General features: G+C 38.9%; 2 protein-coding genes across 2 annotated transcripts; one reads left to right on the top strand and one right to left on the bottom strand.

The window, feature by feature from the left end:
* The first annotated feature begins 8218 nt into the window (after positions 1-8218).
* On the top strand, positions 8219-12093 carry LOC145218816 (carbohydrate sulfotransferase 10-like). The gene is made up of 4 exons (XM_080086222.1): positions 8219-8699; positions 9213-9434; positions 9951-10148; positions 10841-12093. The coding sequence occupies exons 1-4, from the start codon at positions 8592-8594 to the stop codon at positions 11357-11359; spliced, it is 1047 nt and encodes a 348-aa protein (XP_079942348.1). The 5' UTR covers positions 8219-8591; the 3' UTR covers positions 11360-12093.
* Positions 12094-12109: 16 nt separating this feature from the next.
* On the bottom strand, positions 12110-19852 carry LOC145218815 (laccase-like). Its single transcript, XM_080086221.1, has 14 exons — positions 19759-19852; positions 19445-19629; positions 18839-18940; positions 17710-17841; positions 16935-17137; positions 16481-16612; positions 15906-16116; positions 15168-15424; positions 14714-14810; positions 14407-14518; positions 13665-13813; positions 13112-13217; positions 12606-12794; positions 12110-12168 (listed from the first exon to the last, which is right to left on the bottom strand). The coding sequence occupies exons 1-14, from the start codon at positions 19844-19846 to the stop codon at positions 12110-12112; spliced, it is 2022 nt and encodes a 673-aa protein (XP_079942347.1). The 5' UTR covers positions 19847-19852.
* Between the last annotated feature and the right edge of the window lie 1250 nt (positions 19853-21102).

Raw genomic sequence — 21102 nt, 5'->3', positions numbered from 1 at the left:
TACCTGAACGCATTTGGGAGCCCGTCACCGTTCCCACTCTACTTTCGACTGTTTAATGCCAATCCTCACTACGGTATAGCGATCGCAGGTTTACCTACATTCACATACGTGACCAGGTGTTTGGTACAAGGATAAGGATTACGGCTGGTGGACAGAGCTAGCTCGCACGTCCTACGAAGGTATCAAGCCACGTGAGCAATCACATTATTCTGCACTGGTTTGTCGCAAATAAAGCCCCCGCGTGGTTTTTCGAAGCGAATTCATTCAAGGTGTGCTGTATGTTAAGAACGGATCAGATCGGCATGTTGGCAACGCAAGACGTGATATTTGTAAGAAATCGGTTGGATATGCGGTCCTGAAATTGTTTTGCATTTTTTGAGGTTTAATTTACGATCTCAGAAAGTCCATTACCGTTTCATAGACGATTTGTAAGACTCGGTAGGGTAAATGCAGAAGTTACTTGTGAAACGCAAACACCTTTGTCGGAAATTTTTTGCCAACACTCCAACCGACACAAAAAACAATGAGCCAAAGGAGATGACTTTAAGGGTAAACCAAAGAGCGACCCTTAAACCATTCTTGTCGCATCCAAAAACATTCCAGATTCCGGGCGGGAAATTGCCAACAGCAGCCCCGGAGGACGTCCGAACTTTTTTGTTGGCAAACTCCGTTCCCGGCAAGCGAACATATCTGATTTCGCGACACAGGCGTGTTTAGTTGCAACAAACGCGAATGTTGTGTCGCTTTGTTTTCATGCAATATCAATCACACGCCGGTGTCCGGTTGCGCAAACAAAATAAAGTGAAAATTTTTCGTTACGCGCGTTTCCAAATCACGATGTTCCACAAATGAGAGCGCAAGGCAACCCAAACGCATCCGGTTTCTCGAATGTATTCAAGCTTCAGGATTGGCTTTCGCTTGTTTTGTGATCCTTCATTATGTGACTGGTGCGTATGACTAGACCGAGGTGCTGGCACCCCTATTATGTCGCTTTGTCGGTGTCGTGGTTAATTGTGTCGGATTCCAACGAGCCTATGCGTCTACCTCACCTTTTTGGCTCTGGCAGATGTGTAGCAGAGGCGCAGGAACAAGGCGATCCCTTTTCATGTTTGCCAGAAAACTGACACCGCTTGTAATAGAAAGGGCGACGCCGGGGCCTTTAGTTCTGTTGCTTTCCCTAGGTTTTTTGTGGTTTCTGTCGTGTTGGACTCTTCCCTACCGTGTGGGAAAGTGTCTCTTCGATCCATTAGCATGTTGCTGATTAAAGACCGTTACCCAACTTGTTGGCTTGAATTACGATTCCGTTGCGTTTAAACGCGTTGCCCAAATCACTGGATTGGTGACATCACCAGTAGTGGACCGAGTGTAGTGAAATTTAGTGAAACAAATCACCGTAACTATAACTGAACTGTAAATGTAAAACACAATGCACAAGAGTGTTCTTGCAAGGAGAATAATTGCCCAAGGGTTTTGCGCATTTCCATAGCCTTTTCTGTTATCTAAAATCGTGTTGTACAAAATCTGTCTATGTTACTAAAGATACTTTATAAAATATGGTCTGTTTTGTGAAATGGATTTTTGCCGCCGCCAATAAACAATCAGCCGTGCAGTGCGCCATATATTAGATTCACCCTGGCATTATATCAATATCATGCTGAGCTCTGTTTGCTCAACCACCGGACGCAAAAACAATATTGCGGCTCTGCGCTTCGGGCCAAGATTTTGTTTGTCCCTTTCGCATGTTTACGTTTTAAGTGAAGCCTGACAACCGCGCTACGACCCCACGCGCTCCTCGACCAACCAGCGTCCGAGTATACTGCCAGCGCATGCCCCTTACGAAAACAAACACCCCCGAATGGCGAGAAACGCACATGCCCGTCCAGCAGCGGTTACTCTCGCCAGGGCGGGGTACGGTTCCCTTATGTATATTTTGCTTTAGTTTCCTTAGAATAGGTTATAGGAAGCACAAGGCCCCTTTCAATTTCCGCTTGTAGGCTCGCAGTTGCTTTAACCTTTAAACGGTCTGAAGTTCAGCCGTTGCCACGCAACATGACCGGGCAAGTCTGCACCAGCACCTGGCCGACGCGCTACTGTACAAACGCATTAGGTACATAAACACACAGCGCGATTGGCAATATGCAGCGGTATGGAAACCTGCCGAAACCTAAATTGGCTTAAAACCGCGAAAATATAACACAACATAAGAAATCGTGACCTGAAGTTTTATGTCGGCAAAATCGATTACAACTGCAATTTTTTACAGCTCTACTAACCACACGGCAACACTAAAACTCAACCCTAATAAAACGTACATATTAAAATTGTTTTTTGCCCAAACAAATTGCCTTTTCAATGATTTTTAAAGTGAAATATAACAGCTATCTCCGAAGTTAACCTATTTACTTTTGCAACAATTTGCTTTTTTATCATTTCTTAAAAACATTTCTGCCAAACTTCTGTTCATTTCTGCTTTCGACCTTTCTAGTGGCTCATGGAGGATAGAACTGGCAAAACACAACTGCCAGTGTGAGTAGTTGTAAGGGCGCAGTGACAAAAACTCACATTTGTTCAATTGCGGACAATTACGTATTATTGTCATTTTTTGTTTATCGTTGATAAAGGACCAGTACAAGGAGGAGTGCGTGTCTATAACACAGTGCATAAAGGGCAGGGCAGTCGGGCCATAATGGATTCTCTTCGTATTCATAATATCAATGAGCGGCCCGGAGTCCCTGAAAAGCGATTTTACTTTGTTACTTGGCCACATTGTTTCCAGTCATGTTGTAAGACCTTGTCTATAGTTGGCGGTGACAAATAAATCATTCATGGTTTCGTATGGAAGTGGAGCAAAAGCGATGCGCTGCCACAAAGAGATTAATTGTTCGCGTGGCTCGCGCAACGGGAAGGAAATCCTTTATAAATACCTAATTGCGACGTCGTGGATCTAAGCCGACAATTTTATACGGAAACGGAAAGAACTCAACATGTGCGAAATTTCCTTTTATTATGTTCTGCACCCTTGTTACGCTAAGGTATTGAGAGTCGAGGAGACAAATGAATTTCTTATAAGGTGACTGGTTAACGGCGTTGGCGCACTTGAAGCAACCTATGTTGGCCAGTTCTTAATATCCATTGCCCATAAAGCAACTTCCCCATGTCAGTTGGGCGCGTCGCCACTTGTCAATCTCGATGGGACGCGTTGCGGCCCGTTGACCCCATTTCCGTTCTAGGGCCCGGGCCCCACTCGGGCGCAACCGGCCGTGTCGTAACAAAGTTAGCTCATATGACGTCACCGGAATCGTGACGACGCAAGGAAAGTGTGCACGATGAAGCTGATTTGCAGGGATCTGTCTTGTCTGACATTTTGTTGGGTGTGTAAGAACAGGTGTGTGTGTCGGCCTGGGGCCTTACATTCCCCTGTTTTCTTTGAATTCTATTTTGATCACATGCTTGGCCTGTTTGCCAACGACAAGCAAAGAATGCAAATACTTCAAAGATTTTTGAGCATTTGCTTTAAGTTTACGATTTTTTGTGCATTTTCTATTATATCAAATCATTTGTTGGACCACATTTTTTGACTAGCACAGCCTCAAGACCCATTTATACACGTTTTTTGTAACACAAACACTCCGATTTATTGTATGGACAAAAATAATGAAAAATCATCAAAATTTGTTCATAAGCCGGTACATTTAAAAATTTCAAAACCTTGTTGTTGCCTTTCACCTTAGCAGGGGAATCAACCGTCACGTTGGCTGCTTACCACAAGGTGGCGTACGAACAGTAGCCTGTACCTGCCGTCGCTATGGCAACACTTAGCGTGGGCTGGCCGCGGGCGCGGGGGCTAATAACTGCCGCGAGTAATGATAATATTTATCCGGTTGGCGATAAAAGAGCCCGCAGCACAAACAGAGTCGAAGGTGTTTGGATTGGATGGGACGGCGCAAGGGATTTTGGATTTTCCGAACCCCGAGCTGGAGACAAACGACGGCCGGCAGCGACTGTTGAAACTTTGACGCGCAGTTATTTTAAACCTGTCATCGTAGATAGCTTAATTTTTTCCCGGCGCGGTACAGGGATGCTCCGATTATTCCAATGTTGCCTTAGCCCAAATCTGTGCGGAATGCGATGGCTGTAATATGTAGCGCGCGCGTTTGTGTATAATTTTCAACCAAATCGATTTCCAAAAGTACTGAAAAGGTTGTAAATGCCATACATCACAAAGGCAAGGCCATTGTTCAAACTGTTTAACAACGTTGTTTACTTTGTGGTAGATTGTCTATTTTAATGACAATTAAAACAAATTAAAAAGTTTTTTTGCCACTTGTTTCCAGCAAAAACCATTCCGTCAAAAGTGCTCTTATGCGAACACGTTCAAAACATATTCATCAGCAAAATCCTAACAGAGTAAATCCCAACTTCATGGGGGTAAAATCGGATGAAAAAAGTTTCCGAGCATTCGATTTAAGGACGCTTTCGCACGGACAAACCAGCACGGTTCCAATAAGCCTGGCGCCGCCTATCTTATGGCACCGGACCCCCCCGCCTCCCTGACCGCAAAGGTCCCGCTTCGTGGCTTGCCTGTCAAGACCCATCGCCTTCGTTGTTTTCTTTCGTGGTTAAAATCATAGCAAACTTTTATATAAAGCGCCTTGGACGTGTGATTTTGGACAGCGTTTTTGAGTTGCTTATACGACTATAAGGCGTAGAACACGTTCTAATGGTTTCTACATTTTTTTTGCGATCATAAGTGTTGTCATTTATTTATTTATTTGGTAAGGGTTTACGGTGCTGCTGATTTTTTTATTAGAACATTGCAACACCAAGTCCTAAAATTAAAACGTTCCAAAACAGAAATGTATTTTTGAATATGTTTAAAACTGCTGAGTATTTATCAATTCAAGGCAAAGCTAATGCAATTAATAAGCTTGATTACACGAAAATACTTTTCTTCTGTAGAGACCAAGTGTAACGAAATCTATACATATAGTATGTCGACGGTTTAAAATTTTGATGTTTAAAGCCAAAATGATTCACCCTGTGTGTATTTCCTTAACATCCGAATTTGTAAGTACATGATATAAGACTACCCATCACCCAAAGAGTTACAAAAATGTGCTTCTCGAATCCCGATGCTACGAGAAAGTTGTTTCACCTGACATCAAAGGCAACTAATTGGGACACCGCACCTGCGGGACCCTATCGAACATGGATATTAATTGGAAGCAAAATAGAATCGTCGTTATGCGCTGGTCTCCCCGAACGCCCCGGCCAATACTTGTCTTTTGTTTGGCTCTGTTGTCTGTAAGCCAAGCGTAAAATTCGCTAGCTTGTTAGTTGTAGTTGCACCTTATGTAATTGGCAACACAACATCAGCTCCTGTATTGGTCGAGGATTTATGCCACGTTGTTAACCATGTTTTAAAAATATTTGTGGCGGCCCAGTGCAATGTTAGTCAAATGGTATTGGCGCCTAATGATCGCAGGTTTGTCCCATCTTGGCCTCATGTTTCATTCTACATGAGCAACCTTAACGACATTGTACAAACCACTTAAATAAAACGTCACCAAGGCTTTAACAAGATTTTATGCCATTCCAAGAGCAATTTTATTGTTGGTTACAGGTTACAAAAAATCACTGTTTGTCAAAATTACTAAATATTACAATGTGACGAAGGTACAATAAGGCAGTTAGAAGCCTTTTCATTGTGATTTAGTTACAAGCAAGCATCATTTAAATTCCCGTTAAGCATATACCAAGCGTACTGTATCTTACTATAATGCCTTGTTGTTTCAGCAACATTATAGGAAATAAAACAGAGCTGTGAAGTCTTTATTTGGCTTTGCAACGTGTTATAGGTTGCAATTTAGTTTATGAGTACTAGGAATCCAGTTGTCTCAAGTTGACCGCAAGAATTGTACCTTCACACCATGTTACGTGACAATTCCCACGACCAATTAAACTTCGTGTAAATCGTTAGCGACACCAAGCGACAGTTTATTTTTTGATATTGTTTTCACAAGTGTGCGATAGAGAGTCTGGTTTGATACTGTTCGTCGCTCGAAGTCTGTTTACCCGACAGAAACACGTTTAAGACGTCGTAAAGTTATAAGAAAGCTTTTATCGTTTACTCTTGCGATATTATCCAGGCCCTATTGCTATTTTCGGCATTAAAATGTAATGGCTTTTTGACGAAAAATGTCACAGTTTTTGATATTATAAATGCACACGCTGATTGCTGATCAAACATAAAGGTACATGCTTCAAAATCTTTGAAGCAATGTTAATGTATAGTGTACATTAAACCAATGTCAACGCTGGGTCACACTCACAAAAAAACCTTTCCAATGGTTACTGTCTAGTGTTTGCGGATAACACGCACTTGCTACAGTGGAAACTTCTAACTTTTGAAATAGAATGTTGACCCGCTTTCGTTCTTTCTGTCACACTTTTACACTATCACAACTCGTAAGTTTGTAACCCATATAATAAACAAGCAACAAACAACTGTCACTACGCGTCGTAGTTAAGCATAATTGCATACACGTTTTCTTACCTTAATTTTGCCTCTACCAGTTGAATAAGTCCGCTTTTGCAGGTAAATCCACACATTGTGTAGACTAGATGTTCCCCGTTTTTAAATCCTGCGTTGTCAGAACTGTGGAGTGAGCAGTTTGGCTGAACAACTGCGCGACTGGAATGAAATGGCCATATAATAGCGTTTTGTCTTATACAGGGCGCTTTTTATAGCTATTCACTGAATTGTTCACAAAGAGCCATAGAAGCACTTGTCCACCCGGGCTGAAAGGAACGAATATGTCTATGCCGGATTGGTGAAAGGCTTGCTTTACAGCCGTCGTGTTTTATGTTGAATTCTCCGCGTCGGTCGTCTTTTGTAGTATCCCTTATTCAGCTATGGTTTATGGCCTTGTACAAAAAAGCCTAAGGTACCAGTTTAATGGTTGCTAGAGCCTACCTGCCATTGTAACTCCTGATCTGAAAAAGCATTCGGCGCTCGTAATTCAAGTAACTGCCAACTGTAGGCTACAGCTGCCCTTTAAGACCATTTTCTGCTCGGAGTTGTGTTTGAGCAGCTCATTTGAAGGCACTGTAAATTCGAACAATATGTTGTTCACAATGCACAAGGGCCTTTGTCGTTTAGGAGGTCCCACAAAGAGGAACACAAAGCGTTTAGAAATTGACTGTTTTCACCCATTCTTTGTCATGGATCTTCAACCAACAAATCGTCTTTGTTTCGCAACAATACGCAATATGTCTGATTTCTATGCACTACAGCGAACTTCCAAACCGCTAAACGCTTTGAAAATTTCCTAGTTTTGCTTTCCCTACGGTGTTTAAGTTTAGTATTTTTGCAATGTAACCTCACAGCATATTCATATCCATATTGTTTACAAATTAAAAACTTCAAATAAAGTCGGATTGTACAATTTAATAAAATAGTGTCTGTGTTCATTATTATTTCTCGTTTATAATGGGTTTTGCTAGTGTTTCTGAATTAGATGCTTGCTTTAAAAAACGCATGACTTTATCGTGGATAAGAAATGGTTGAGAAACATACGTCCTACAAATACTCGCTTTGTTGTTGGCATTATAACAAATTCAACCTTTCACAATTTCCTGCCAACGTCTGCGATATTAATATTGGAATTGATCTGAACTCCAAGCAAAAAGTAGGCTAAATACCAAGTTCAAATTTTCTGGAATTTATTGAATAATGTTTTACGGTTTACATATAAAGCGGTGGGAGGTAGATTGCATTCATAACCAATCGTGAGGCAAATCAAGCGCGGTTAGTTTTATTCTGACTCACAAATCATTAGATGTTTTACAGCACCTGTATAACAGCACTAATAGTTTGAGCTTTTAAAGTGTTTGTGTTTCTAAGAACACTGAAGCTGGGATAACCTTTGAAGCAATAGGACAAGTAATCTACCGAAGCATAAAGAAGTGGTACTATCTTGGAACAAAGGTTGAATGTTTCACAATCTTTGATGGGCGTTGTTGTACGGGAGCCAGTTATTGCCTCCTTTTCACAACATAATTAGATGACCTTACTACGTGGTCGGATGTAATTTGTCCCGGGGCGACTTGTTCTCTCGTATTGCTTGAAAATAGTTGCATTTGAATACAAGCTGTAGTAAAACCGAAGCTTGCAAGGTTAACGGTTGAGTATTTACCCTATTTTTTTGCCACTTTGGATGTTTTTGTTGTTTATTTGTGTAAACAAGGCAGTTCGCTTGAAAAGGGTATGTAAGCGAAAGATTGTACCGATGTTCGTAGAAAAATGGGAGGTATTCGTAACATCAAAAGTATGGAGTATAGGTTTGGGCGATTACATTCAAGTTTAGTTTTGGACAGTTTTTTTTTCAAGCTTGTAATATAGTTGAGGTTTTTTAAGTCGTTTATTTTAAGCATTGCATTAACAAAGTAACAAAATATGCTAGAGGCTTGAACGTTTGAAATATTGAATTGTCACAACCTTTAAGTGGACAAACAATTTCCCAATTTACCTTGGTTTTGATTATTTGAAGTGCATTTATACAATTAGGAGGTAATTAGACGGCAATGTCATGTCTGCTTTGAATAAATCCCGACAAATGTGTCTCGGAATTGCTATAGGTGTTATGTTGTGCTTCTTTGTGTACAACGTGTGTTTGGAACGCAAAACAAATATACAGGTGAGACCAAAATTGCGTAAACCGCAAAATATAGTTTGATGGACTTAAGAAAAACTGGTTGTGCATTAATCATAACCACGTAACCATACACGGATGGTAAATTGCCTTCGGCACAGTTTAGAAACTGGTTTGAATTTGTAAGGCCTTCATGATTGTCAATTTTGGTTTAAATCATCCTGTGTCTACTTTGAGCTTGTGTTGACAACTTTCGAACGTTTTGTTGCTGTGTTGGGGCGTTTGCTCACACAAGTAACCTTGCTGTATGACAGTACACGTATCCTAAATTGGAGCCGATACAAAAGTCCTTTAACCGCTCAAAATATCTTTGTCAACGTCGTTTTGTAGACCTTTACAACACTCCAGTTTGTTGAAAGTATACTGAAAAGCCATGCTTCACCAAATATGTTTCTGACCACAATTAGACATAACAGTTTACGAAGTTTAGTGAAACACAGTTTTACGTCCTTTATTAATAACCTGTTTTATATTTGTTGTTTGACGCTGATACCAAAGCCTCGAGTTGTCACATTCACGAAAGTTAGTACCAACGCTGTTACGGAAACGACACCCACAAACATGCAACGTAGGCGTAGAGAGAGAACCAAGTTTATTTATGTCATGGATATTCTCCATAAAGAACGGATTGCTGCATTAAGAAGATCTTGTCTACGAAGCAAAACTCGACTCAATAAAATGGCAGTGAACAGCAATGCACTGTACTCGAAAACATATAAGGTAGGAGTAAAGGTCTGTTTCAATGTGTCAAACTACTCGTGTTATACTGAGCATAAGGTTTGTTTGGTATCCAAAAACGTTTGCACAAAAACATAAACGACTGTAGAGTTGTAATCTTGCTTTTCCGCAACGACGATGTATCGCAAAAGCACAATGCGTTGTTTGTTCAAACCTTAGTTTTAAAACATCACTTACTTTGTACAAGTTAACAAGACGGAAACTGACGATGCCATCCACATAGGCGAAATTATATTTTTTCTCTTTCGAAAATGAAAGATTTTAATGATGCTGATTTCTTCCGCTCTTCTGGATTATTTTGTATGTTATTTTGCAAAAGTTAGTGTTTGTATGGAAAATCTACTAACACAGGAACTCCCAGACAGGCCTGCTAATTTTCAAAAGTTGACGCAACGAAGCATAGGCTTTTACTATTGCAATTGCTCAGCAATTATTGCCATACCTACCTTTTTGTATTGGTTTACATGACTTTAAAGCACATTTTTCGTCTTTTCAAAGTTTGCTGTTTGCGACATTCAAAAATGCGGAAGCTCCAGTTGGCTGCAAGCTCTCATGGTGATGGAGAAATACTTTAAACCCGAGGATTACTTTGCAAACAGGATAGTGGGGCAGGAAGTTATGAACCTTGGCAACCAGAATCTTAGAATTTCTTCTTTTACCAGCTCATCGTTTAACAACTGGCAAAAAGCAATGAAGGTCGCTACAATACCACCATTATTGTATAGTAACATATTATTATTGTGTTTGAGTCAACTTTGTCCATGGTTCTTACACATTGAATAACGACGATGTGTGTAACAACCAAACTATTGGAAAAAATATTCAGTGGAGGCATAGCTGGGAACATTGTACCACAAACAAACACTCAATGAGGAATATAACGGCCCAAACAGACGCAACAAAAGGCATGTCTTTTCTAATCGTTTATGCGAGGTATAAAGTAACGTATCGGTAGATCATCAGGTTGGCATTTGCACAAAATTCTGAACAATAAAACAATTTGATTTTTACGTCTATTGGGGTTGTATTCCTCATTATACTCAAGAATAGGTCCGTGTTCAGTGTTTTAAAAGGATTCTAGTTTCGCCATTCGTTAACATATTGACCCTCTAAGGATGAATGACCAAAGAATCGCCTTTAAACTTTCGACTACAAAAGATTTTAAATTGTTGCTAGTTTAATTTAAGGCACATAGGCTAGTTCTAAAAAACAATCAGTACCTTTGAAAACGCGTATCTTTTGATAACCACTGATAAAGCCGTATCGTATTACTGATGGTGGCAAAAGCATTTGTGTTTAATATGTAGTAGATAGCTTTAAACATCGGTATATGTGTCACAAGAATCCAGAACACTTTGTTTTACCGCTATGCTGTTTTGTCTAAATAGATTATCACAGTCCGGCATCCGTTCGCACGAATTGTTTCGGCATACAACGACAAAATGGCTCTGAACGGTCCAGGTTCTACTCCAAACTTCTATAAGCCAATGTCGCATCGAATCAGTAAGAAATACAGAGAAATGCGACATAACCCAGCTGAACGAAACCATGAAAACGGAGGTGCAGCTACCTTTGAGGACTTTGTCAATTTTCTAGTTAAAAGTCCCTACCCGACCGATTCGCATTGGATAGACTTTGAATTGAGCTGTCATCCTTGCACATTTCAGTACGACGTCGTGGTCAAGTTTGAATCGTTGGTGTCCGATATCAGCTACTTGGAAGAGAAACTGAACATAACTGTGAAAGATCGAAAAGTGTTCTTTCCAAACAGAAACAGCCGAACGCAGTTGGACGTGGTGGAAAAGATGTTTAAGTCTGTACCAAAAAATCTTGCATTACAACTTTATTACAAATATGAAACTGACTTTGACCGTTTCGGTTACGAACGTCCGCATTGGCTGGATTAGTAACTTCGGATTTGCCACCAAGGGCGGCCCAAGAATGGCCGCTAGGGGTTGTTTGTGGGGTGTCAAAAGAGAAACTCCTTTGTATCAAAGGGCCGTTTTTACTGTTCTAACGCATCACATTTACATTAAATGTGAGTTTTAATGCTTTGAGCAAAAACAAAAGCAACGCTTTTATAGCACCATAAAATGCAAACAGGCGTCTTTGCCTTTGCTGGCGACAAATTCACCATCACTTTGATGTGCGGCTTATTTAAGAAATGTACTGGTGTAATGTTATTTAATGACTACATTCAGAAAGTGTTGAAAAGATGTAAGCCTGTTCTACTTCATTACTTTACAGAACCAGTGTTAATTTCGTAATCATTTTCGATTTGCCATTTTTGTTTGATTTGTTACTTTATGTGTACACTCCTTAAATTGACTTTTTTTTCCTATTTTCGAAATTCTTACTTCTGAACAAAAATGTGTGATAAAAGCTTTTTAATCCGTTTTTAAAAACATTTTACACAAAACTTTTTACGATTTTGAAAACCCTTCAACTGTATTTGTACTAAGAGTAATCCTTTGCAATACTTAAACCTGTATTCGGCGTTGAAAAATGCGTCAAGAACAGGTATTATATATACCAACAAGCTGAAACAACGCTTTCAAAACCAAAACAAAACAACTATGTCAAAAAAAAAAACTATTTGAAGCAAACTGTACACAATAAAAGATCACAGTGCTGCAGGTCATCTTTGTTTCTTTCACTTAGCACACGTGACTATGCGAAAACCACGACAACAGAACGGCAAAAAACATCAGTGCACCTAAAAATGGAATATATTATGTAAACTTTTTTTACTTTAAACGGTATTGATTCCAGAAATAACGTAGTACATTGTTTAGTTAAGTCGCCTTTTTAAGATTGCATGCAAAAATGCCTGGTAAAAAACACGCAGTAAGCAGTGATGGAAAAACGCTATATTGGTAACTTTAGGCGTTCATAAACTCCATTTCTCTGTTACATGGAAATATTTTGATTTATGATTTTACTTTCGTTTAGATTGCACCTTTTACACGCATATTTCACTCATTGTTTGGGCAATCTTTATTAGAAATTTTATGAGCCTTTGTTAAAACATCCGATGTTATACTTTACTTCTGGGTCACGACTATATCAGGTCTGCCTAATTTCCAAATCTAGCTCTCTGACACACTCTGGTGGAATATAAACCACCAGATTATTTTCCAATATTAGTCGTACCTGTTGTTTTGATGGTATCCGATCCGCCTGTTGTTGTTGCTGTTGTAGATGTTCCCGCAACTGTGGTCGTGGTTGTCAGGGTAGAACCGTCGGCATCGCAAACGGCAGTATTAAACGGGAATGGGTCGCACTCCGCGCACTGTCCGGGGTAAGCGTTGCCAGACGTGGTGTTAGCTGTCAGATCGGCCCCTGTAAAAATGACCACCTGGTTAGGTGTAGGCATAGTACTTACTGAGTTTTAAGTATAGAAATTGGTCTGCAATCTTTGTGGTGTTGTGTATTAACACGTTTACGTTGCCACAAGTAAATTGTTCTTACTGGTCTTAAATGCTTGACGACATAACTGTGGAAAACTTATAACTTACAGTTGGTATTTTTCATGACTGAAATCACTGCATAGTGTCTCCAATGTCATATTATGAACCCAGTTTTTGCTGAAACTTGCCCAGGTGTCTATTTTTAATCAGAAACTTCATAATGGTTGAATTCACTTTCGCTAATCATACCTTGAGCCACTATCTCTAGGGTCATCATCATACCAGAATCTTCATGGTTAAGCAAGTGACAGTGAACAACCACCTCTCCAGTGTATGTGTGTGTTAGGAACCTGGCCTGTTAATACAAGCAAATAATGTAAATGGTAAATGGTGCTACAGGGCTCTTTCAAACTGGTGTGGAAGTTTGGTATCTAATCAATTTTACTCTTGCCGTTTAACTTTGTTGCTGTAGTCAACTGGTCTGCGCGCAAACCCACAAGCCCAAATATATTTATACTTGTTTTGCTTAAAATGTGAGCATTTTATACTATTTGGGGACAATTTAAGAGTGTTTTTGGGAGGATTACAGGCTTTATATACGTCATCAAAATATGTCTCTTAAATTCGTTGTTTTTCGATTAAAATAATACGTTTGTTCGACTAAGTTATTTTTTTTACTACAGCAGCCGCGTACTACAAGTTTTACGTTGTTGCGTTTGTCATTTTGACTAGGAATTCTAGATTCGACAAAAAATTACTGTTTTACAAGATGTTGAATTAACAACCAAACGAAACAACTCACAGTTATATTAGCTAGTGGTGGCACAAGCAAGACATCGTGAAACTGTTTTGCTGTTGCATATCCTCTGGTCCCAGTTCCACCTGCCGCCCAACGTGTGTCGTGTCCCAAGAACTGCAGAGCGTTGTTTGGCAGATTACCCGTGAAATTTTCTTTTTGAAACAATTGCAATGTTAGACTCTTTTACATATATTTTCAAACACATTTTATTTTCCAAACATTTAACCTGAAATTAGATATAACAGCTTAGCATATTTTTACGGCTGAAGTAGCACATATGTAATTGTAAGCTACCCAAACTTATGCACATATGTAATTAGGATGAACGACTAAGTGTTGTTTTTTTCTGAACTTTCATCCATTGCAATAAGGCTCATTAGTCTTCATCCACCCAGCAACGGACTGGGTGATTCCCGCTTTTTGTTTTAATTGCGAGTATTGCTACCTAAACTTATGTATTTAATTAACAAAATGATTTACGAGTAGATTCTATTTAAAGTTTAACCATGTTTGGAAGATAAGGACCTAAAGAACCATGTAGCAACAAATTTGAATTAAGCAGATCAGGTTGATTTATATGCTAATAGGCCTACTGTTTTTAAGCAAAATGTATATGTCTAAAAAATCTAACATTTACAAACATAATGTTTTTTTAATGTAATTATTTGAATGGTGGTAGGCTGTAATTTAAAAATAACATAATTTGTAGGCATGGTAAAACTGAAGGTAAAAATAAAAGACCTACCATCATACGTCGAATGTTGTCGAAAACAGCGGTCTCCTGCTTGATTAAAGAACACATAGCTTTGGCGATTATTCACAGCGATTGGTCCAGTGTAAGGGTTGTAGCTAATAATCTGTAGAAAATCAAGTTTTAAAATGTTTGAGATTATCGTTAATGATTGTTCATTCAACTATTTTCTATTTAGCATTTCTAAATATTAACTCTTTAAAGGGCTAAATTTATATCACTTAGGATAAAGTAGTTATTTAACCACAATAACGGTAGCCTTAAACGCAGCTAACAGTTGTTTCGGTTAACTGCGATGTACCTGAAAATGGTTGATGTGTATATGTATTGGATGGCCGTCTTGGGAGTCGCTGTTGACAAAGTAAAGTTCCTGGACCGTTTCTGCCTCCATTTTAAATCTTTAAAAGTTATTTACAATTTATTTTTTTTAACTGCAAAGCACCCGACAACGAGTTTTGTTTGTAATGCCGGAGGCGACAGGAGGCGGCGTCAATGTCTGTGTTGGGGCTGAACAGTTACCAGATGGTTGATTTAAAGATCAGAAACAGATCAATTTTATTGTATTTTAAACACTTTTCTAATCAAGCATTGAAATTTTTGCTTTTTACGGAAACTAATGGTCCCTAAAATACAAGATTGTGACTTGAGTTCTTCACAGAAAGATTTATCAAACAGAATATATTTTGATTAGGTTATTTACTGTAGTTACCAAACAAAAACAAAATAATATATATGTTTGTCGACAAAGCATTTACCTGTAGTCGGTGTTGGAAGAAAATCTTTCCCTGTTCAGGCGCGTTCCAGGGCTGGCTTCTATCACAAAACGTCCAAACACCTCATCATCGGACAGAGTCGAGAAATCTCTGTTGAATGTGGCTTTCGCTGGCAGATTATCCGCAATAGTTGTTGTCGTGGTGGTTGAACCTGTTACTGTAAGTGTTAGAAGACGAGCGTTATAGTGCTCGATGTTTCCAGTCGACATTTCGTCAGCATTGTCTGGGGTTGACCTCAGCTGAAAAAAATGTTTCATGGTTGCTTCAACAATGTTACAAAATCTTGAAACCTATAGAAGGTCGCATTATAGGCCGCCAGGGTTCCTTTCGGCAAAATTTCTCATTTCTTGTCTTCATTTTTGAAGGACGTTGAATTGACATGGGGCATTTTAAATTATTTTTCGTGTGTTTGTGTATTTTCCTAAATTAAACTTTTTTTCTCTATGTAAGTTTACTTTCTTTTCACCGAATAAGTGGAAATTTTCAATATTGCTAAATACCGATAGTTGATGTAAAACATCGCAGTAATTTAAATTAGCATTTGGACAGGGATAGGGTTAAGAACATTAGTAAGAATTTTATTGTGCAACCTCACCCCTACCTATATTGCCCTAACAAGCATTTTTGCAGAATTTTTGTGCTCTTTGTGCCACCTATCAGTACTGAGAAGACTTCGTTTAATATGAGTTCTCATATAAGTATTTAAACATTCAAACTTACGTGATATGTCCCTGGAGTGTTGCACACCACTAGCCAGTCAGCTTTACCAGACGGCACAAGGAAAGTTCTCCCGCCGGCACCAAGTTCCACTGCCGAATCAAAATAAACACCATCCAAAGAGATTTGCTTCACAGTACAACCAGTTGTTGGTTGGTCGCTGTTATCTGCTATGTGCAACTCGAGAAAGGCACCACCGCCGGCGTTCACCATACTAAAATGCATTTTTACTTCTCATATTTTGCGTTTAACCCAAAAAGTTCAGAGCCATGGTGAGCTTTAAAGTTTAAACTATTAGATAGCAGGATAAAGGGACATGTTAATAAAAAAATAAAGGAACATGAAAATTTCAGGACATGAATAAAAAAACAGCTTAAAACAGCAGCAACAACCAAAACATTGTAACAAGCAGAAAAATAGCCTAGGCATCATAGAGAAAAATGAAAGGATTTTTCCGTGGAAGCTGTTTTCGGTCCTTGCAGTGCGGATTAATTTTAGGATGGTGTTTATGTTAGTCTTGTTTGTGTGCTTAAACTTTAAAGCATTAAAAAAATACGTGAATATAAGCAAACAAATACCGAAATCTCCTGACTTCCCCAGCGGGTATGGTAAGTACTGGCCACAATTGACCGTTCGTTGTGAAATGATTGACATTAGCTGTAAGCCAATCTTCCAAGTTTCCTCCGGCGTCAAGAATTTCACTGTTGTGCCTGCAAGTGATGCAAGTTGTTTGAATTATGTTGTTTGGTTTCAGACTTTTGGAACCATTTAACTTTTTGAGGGTTAATAAGTTTAAAAATATACGTAAACGACCTATTTCATGCAAACCCACCATAGCTACCGAACTTTTATGGCTAATTTTAAAATTTGATTAGTGTTAAATACAGAAATCATTGTTGTAATACATATACTTTACAACCTCCCAGGTCTCGCTAGGTAGCTATGTATACAAACATACAGCATATGTCAATAATATTACGCATTATGTACGAACCCGATATGCTAGGTTTAGCAAGTATTTCAGGCACTTACCGAAATAGGGCATTGTCTTGAATATCATCTTGGATTGTGGCAAACGCTCTGGGTCCCCGCTGACTGTATTGGAGAACCGGCTGGAAAAGAAGTCGAACTTCCTTATCGCAGTTGTTCGGACACGACACAGCTTGTATGTGAGCTGGAGTTGTTGAGTCTGCTGGGTCTTCAACCACAATCATTCCCGCCATTCCACCATGCACCTTTGTCAGAATACATCAGTCAGTTTTGACAAATGTTGATTGGAAAATAGTGAAATCTTTGCAAAATTTCTCATGACTATTTTTTTGAAATTGTCAAAGTCAAACAAGTAACACGCGGTTAACAAGTGTATTCACAGCTGTATCCAATATAATCATTTATGCATGTTTTTATTTTGTCATCATCATATGACGTCATAATATATTTCTATGTCGTTTCGCTGTAACGAATTGCCGAGGAGACGTGGCCCCACGCGGTTGAGAAGTTCGCAGTTGGAGTTGGTGTTCAGCGGTGGGTCTGTCGCGACTGCTTGTATATATCTGCGCTGCTTTTATCGTTTTTTTATATCTTTATAAATACAAGTTTAATTTGGGTACTGGCAGTCCGTTATTGCAACAGAACCAAAAACAGTGGTAACACATGCCGCCTTGATTTTACACTACAACTAAATAACGTCGCCTGAAAAAGCAGAAACACACTACCGAAGAACAGTATTTTACATTATGTCTCGGCACATCGGTGTTTGACTTAAAAATTTATTGCAACGGCATTAAGTCAGAATACTAGGGCTAACCTGGAAGAGGGTGGAGCCGTGCAAATGGGGATGGTACCATAAAGTTCCCGGTTCATTTTCAGCATCGATTTGGTACCGATACATGTATGTTTCTCCTGGCTCTAAATGCACAAATACGTTGTCCTGTGGCTCCTGCAATACAAACGTGTCAATCGAGAAAGTTGTTTCTGGTAGAATCATTTGTAAAATGTTTTGACTATACAGAAGTATAAATACTTTTTTTGGTTGAATTTTACATGTAAAATATTTCTTTTTACGCAATCAATCGATCTATAAATTTTATTTGTTTCAGCGCCCAAGTATAATAATAAGACAGGTAACATACGGGTAAATAAGCTTGAAACAAAAAGGGTTCAGCTGGAACCACAATTGGCTGTTTTAAAGAGCTGACCCTATCTATTTGTTTTGTTTTGTGAAATTTTGTTTAGAATGTGAACACAAAAAGATAAAGAAAATAAAGTAAGCACTCCGTAATAACTGTTTTTCCTTTAAATGCATCAAGTAAACAATGAATTAACATGAATCTATATGAAAATACCGCTGTACTGGGTTTGCATTTCTTCGGGCAGTAATTGCACACTTTTCTGGGGGGCTAATTAGTTTTTGCGATGCATAAGTAATCGAAACCAAAACGCGTTGTGTCCAAAAAACTAATTAAGGTTAAATAATTGCACCATTTCCGACATAAGCTTTATAAATAGCATGAAAGTAATTACAGGGGCATCGAGTCTGGTTTTAAAAACTGTTGCGATTTGCACCAATCTTGTTGGGGGTGCATCGTATTGTATTACTTGTATGAATGTACTTTGTCCTATAGCGTTTATGTAACGAATAACACTGTGGCGTTTGAGGTGACTGTTCCATTTGACCTCCAATTTTGTCTTAGTGGAAGGCACATGTTGTAATAAGCTTTTATTGCTTTTATTTATTAAAAAACCAAGGGATTAAATTATCATTTTCTAAGTTATTGAACTTAATGGAAATATGTGTATCGAAATTGATTGTGTTATAGTGGTAATGTTAGTTTCTAAAAGTACCTACTGCAAAGACAGTTACATGTCTTAACGGTACAGTTTTTTTGCTTTTTTGTACAGTTCTAAATACTTTACATAGAGTTATCAAAACTTACTTGACTGGAAATGTGAAGGCCATGGGTGTGAAGGTTGGTGCTATTGGGAAGGCGTTGGTCGTTGACATCAAGTAATTTGTGTGGCAACATAAGATTGTTTACCTGCGATAAAATGTTTTAAGATTTTGTTACTTGTCGTGTGTCAGTACAGTTAAACAGACCGTCGCTTTAGAGTTGGCTCCTTTTCAATTAAAGAGTTTGCATGTACAACAATGATTGTAGTCATGTTACAGCACATTGTTTACCTTTGTCGCAGAAAAATATCAAGGTTTTTGTATAGCCTGCTGTTGAAGGTTAAAATCTGGGAAAACGTGTTAATCGAAATAATGCTTTCATATAGGCTATTTTTACTCTCAAGATTTACTAGGTTTGGGTGACTTGAGTTGAGTTAAGTGGATTTATTTCGCTTGGTGAAAGAAAACATAGCGACACAATAGCACTAAAAACAATAGCTGCGCAACGTTACAACGTTATTGAGCGCAAAAAAGTAAAGGGCACAATTGGTGAATGATACCAAAACGCGCTGCAGCTACACCGACTTAGTCAATTTCGAGCCATGTCTCGGCTAAAAAATAACCTTGCAATTATTATTCGTGCAAGTCGTACCAGATTTATGTTCACTTGATCTCCTTTTCTCATTCTCAACACTGGTCCTCCAAGTTGACCATTCCATGCTCGTCGTTTAGTTGTCAACCACTCAATGGTAATGTCAGCAATATCAACCGTCAATTCGTAATTTAGTACTCCGCTCACCGACACTTGTTCTGGCGGAGCAACGAACGGATCCCCACCTGCAAGTAGACCGCAAGTGATATTTCAAACATTTAATCTAAATTCTAGATGTCTGTTGCTAATGTTAGTTAGTTAGTTAGTTTACACTTGGAAATGTTTATTTCGTAGAATACGTTTTTATCACTTACCAGTGAATGCACAGGGACTGGTATGGGAACATGATTGACTCATTCCTTCAGTGACCAACACAGCAACCACAAACACAACCAACATCATATTTTAAGGTTACACTTGATCCCGTTCTTACAGATGCTTAGTATATATGGACTAGTTTGTTCCGATAACTGTACAAAAAATTCATTGCCGCTTTTCATATCATAACAAAAATGCAAAATGCCCCAGCTTAAAATTTAATAACCTGAAGTACAACAGTCACATCTTTAACTAATAAAGACCAACACACTTTGCAAATGCCTTTAAAAATGAAACCGGTCTAGTAGCAACACTAGCACTATGGATGACTCAGTGTGCTATGCGCAGCCTCACCTTTAGCACAGTGACACCAGCGTCTTCCCTGTAACTTAAGTATGCAAACAGATGTAGCGTTGCTACAGCAGGTTGCTGAAGTCTTTTGTTCGAGCTTCGTGGAGACAGTGACGAAGTAGCATTAACCATGCGATACCAAGCGAGCATAATCAGTCCTTTCATTTCTCAGCTTTTCGCCGGGCATGAATAGTCCACTCTGTCAACCATATCAATAACGTCGGCACGCCTTGCCAACGTTTTTTTTAGTATGTATAGGCCCCTCTCTGCCTCAACGAGTGACGACCAACCGATCGCAATTTGTTACAATGTCGGCTAAAAAAGCTGAAGGCGCCTTTGCATCAAAAAACGCCTGATGCGCTCAACTGAACAACATGAAACTAAAAAAAAAACACTAAAAACCTTCCCGTACGGTGGAGTTAACACAAAATATCATGCACATAAAAATGCAACAAAAGTGAGTTGATGAAGTGCACAGATAAGCAGATGCATTCCGTATTCAATCTCTTCGTTAGTATTCTTTACAATGGTTAACTAACCAAACCATTGCACAGTTGCCTTTTACATGTAATTTTTGACTTTTGTTGCTAAAAATTTAATGTATACAGCATTAGATTGATGATGGAATTAGCATTTTCCGAAAGGTTGAACAATAAAGCATGTTGCTTCTTGGGGAAGCTATGTTTCTCACTTAACATCATTAAACATTTAGTGCAGATGCAAACGACTAACGATTTTGTCGAAAACTTGTCATGGAAATTTGATTTCAATTTTGCCTACTTTTATTGTAACCAGCACGTTAGTGCCACGAACTATACGATAATATTGAGACGTACTGAGCAATATATTATTGTGTTTTATAAACAGCTTTAGCAACAGTCATAAACAGTTGTAGATCATGAGACATTTTTTGTAACCTAATAACCCAAACGCTAAATCACCGTTGCTATACTGAGTCACTGTTGCTGTGCTGAGTCACTGTTGTTACA

Source organism: Phallusia mammillata, chromosome 3 (genome assembly GCF_965637545.1).
Source record: "Phallusia mammillata chromosome 3, kaPhaMamm4.hap1.1, whole genome shotgun sequence".
Lineage (NCBI taxonomy): Eukaryota > Metazoa > Chordata > Ascidiacea > Phlebobranchia > Ascidiidae > Phallusia > Phallusia mammillata.
The sequence above is the reverse complement of the archived record's forward strand: the minus strand, read 5'-3'. Positions and strand labels throughout refer to the sequence as shown.

Bases quoted from the DNA above. Each gene is read 5' to 3' on its own strand.
- LOC145218816 (XM_080086222.1), top strand. From the start codon at position 8,592: ATGTCTGCTTTGAATAAATCCCGACAAATGTGTCTCGGAATTGCTATA. The intron at 9,435-9,950 runs GTAGGAGTAAAG...GTCTTTTCAAAG, and splicing joins TGTACTCGAAAACATATAAG to TTTGCTGTTTGCGACATTCA. The intron at 10,149-10,840 runs GTCGCTACAATA...TTGTCTAAATAG, and splicing joins ACTGGCAAAAAGCAATGAAG to ATTATCACAGTCCGGCATCC.
- LOC145218815 (XM_080086221.1), bottom strand. From the start codon at position 19,846: ATGATGTTGGTTGTGTTTGTGGTTGCTGTGTTGGTCACTGAAGGAATG. The intron at 12,795-13,111 runs GTATGATTAGCG...TCATTTTTACAG, and splicing joins CCTAGAGATAGTGGCTCAAG to GGGCCGATCTGACAGCTAAC. The intron at 12,169-12,605 runs GTACGACTAATA...TTCCATTTTTAG, and splicing joins GGATACCATCAAAACAACAG to GTGCACTGATGTTTTTTGCC.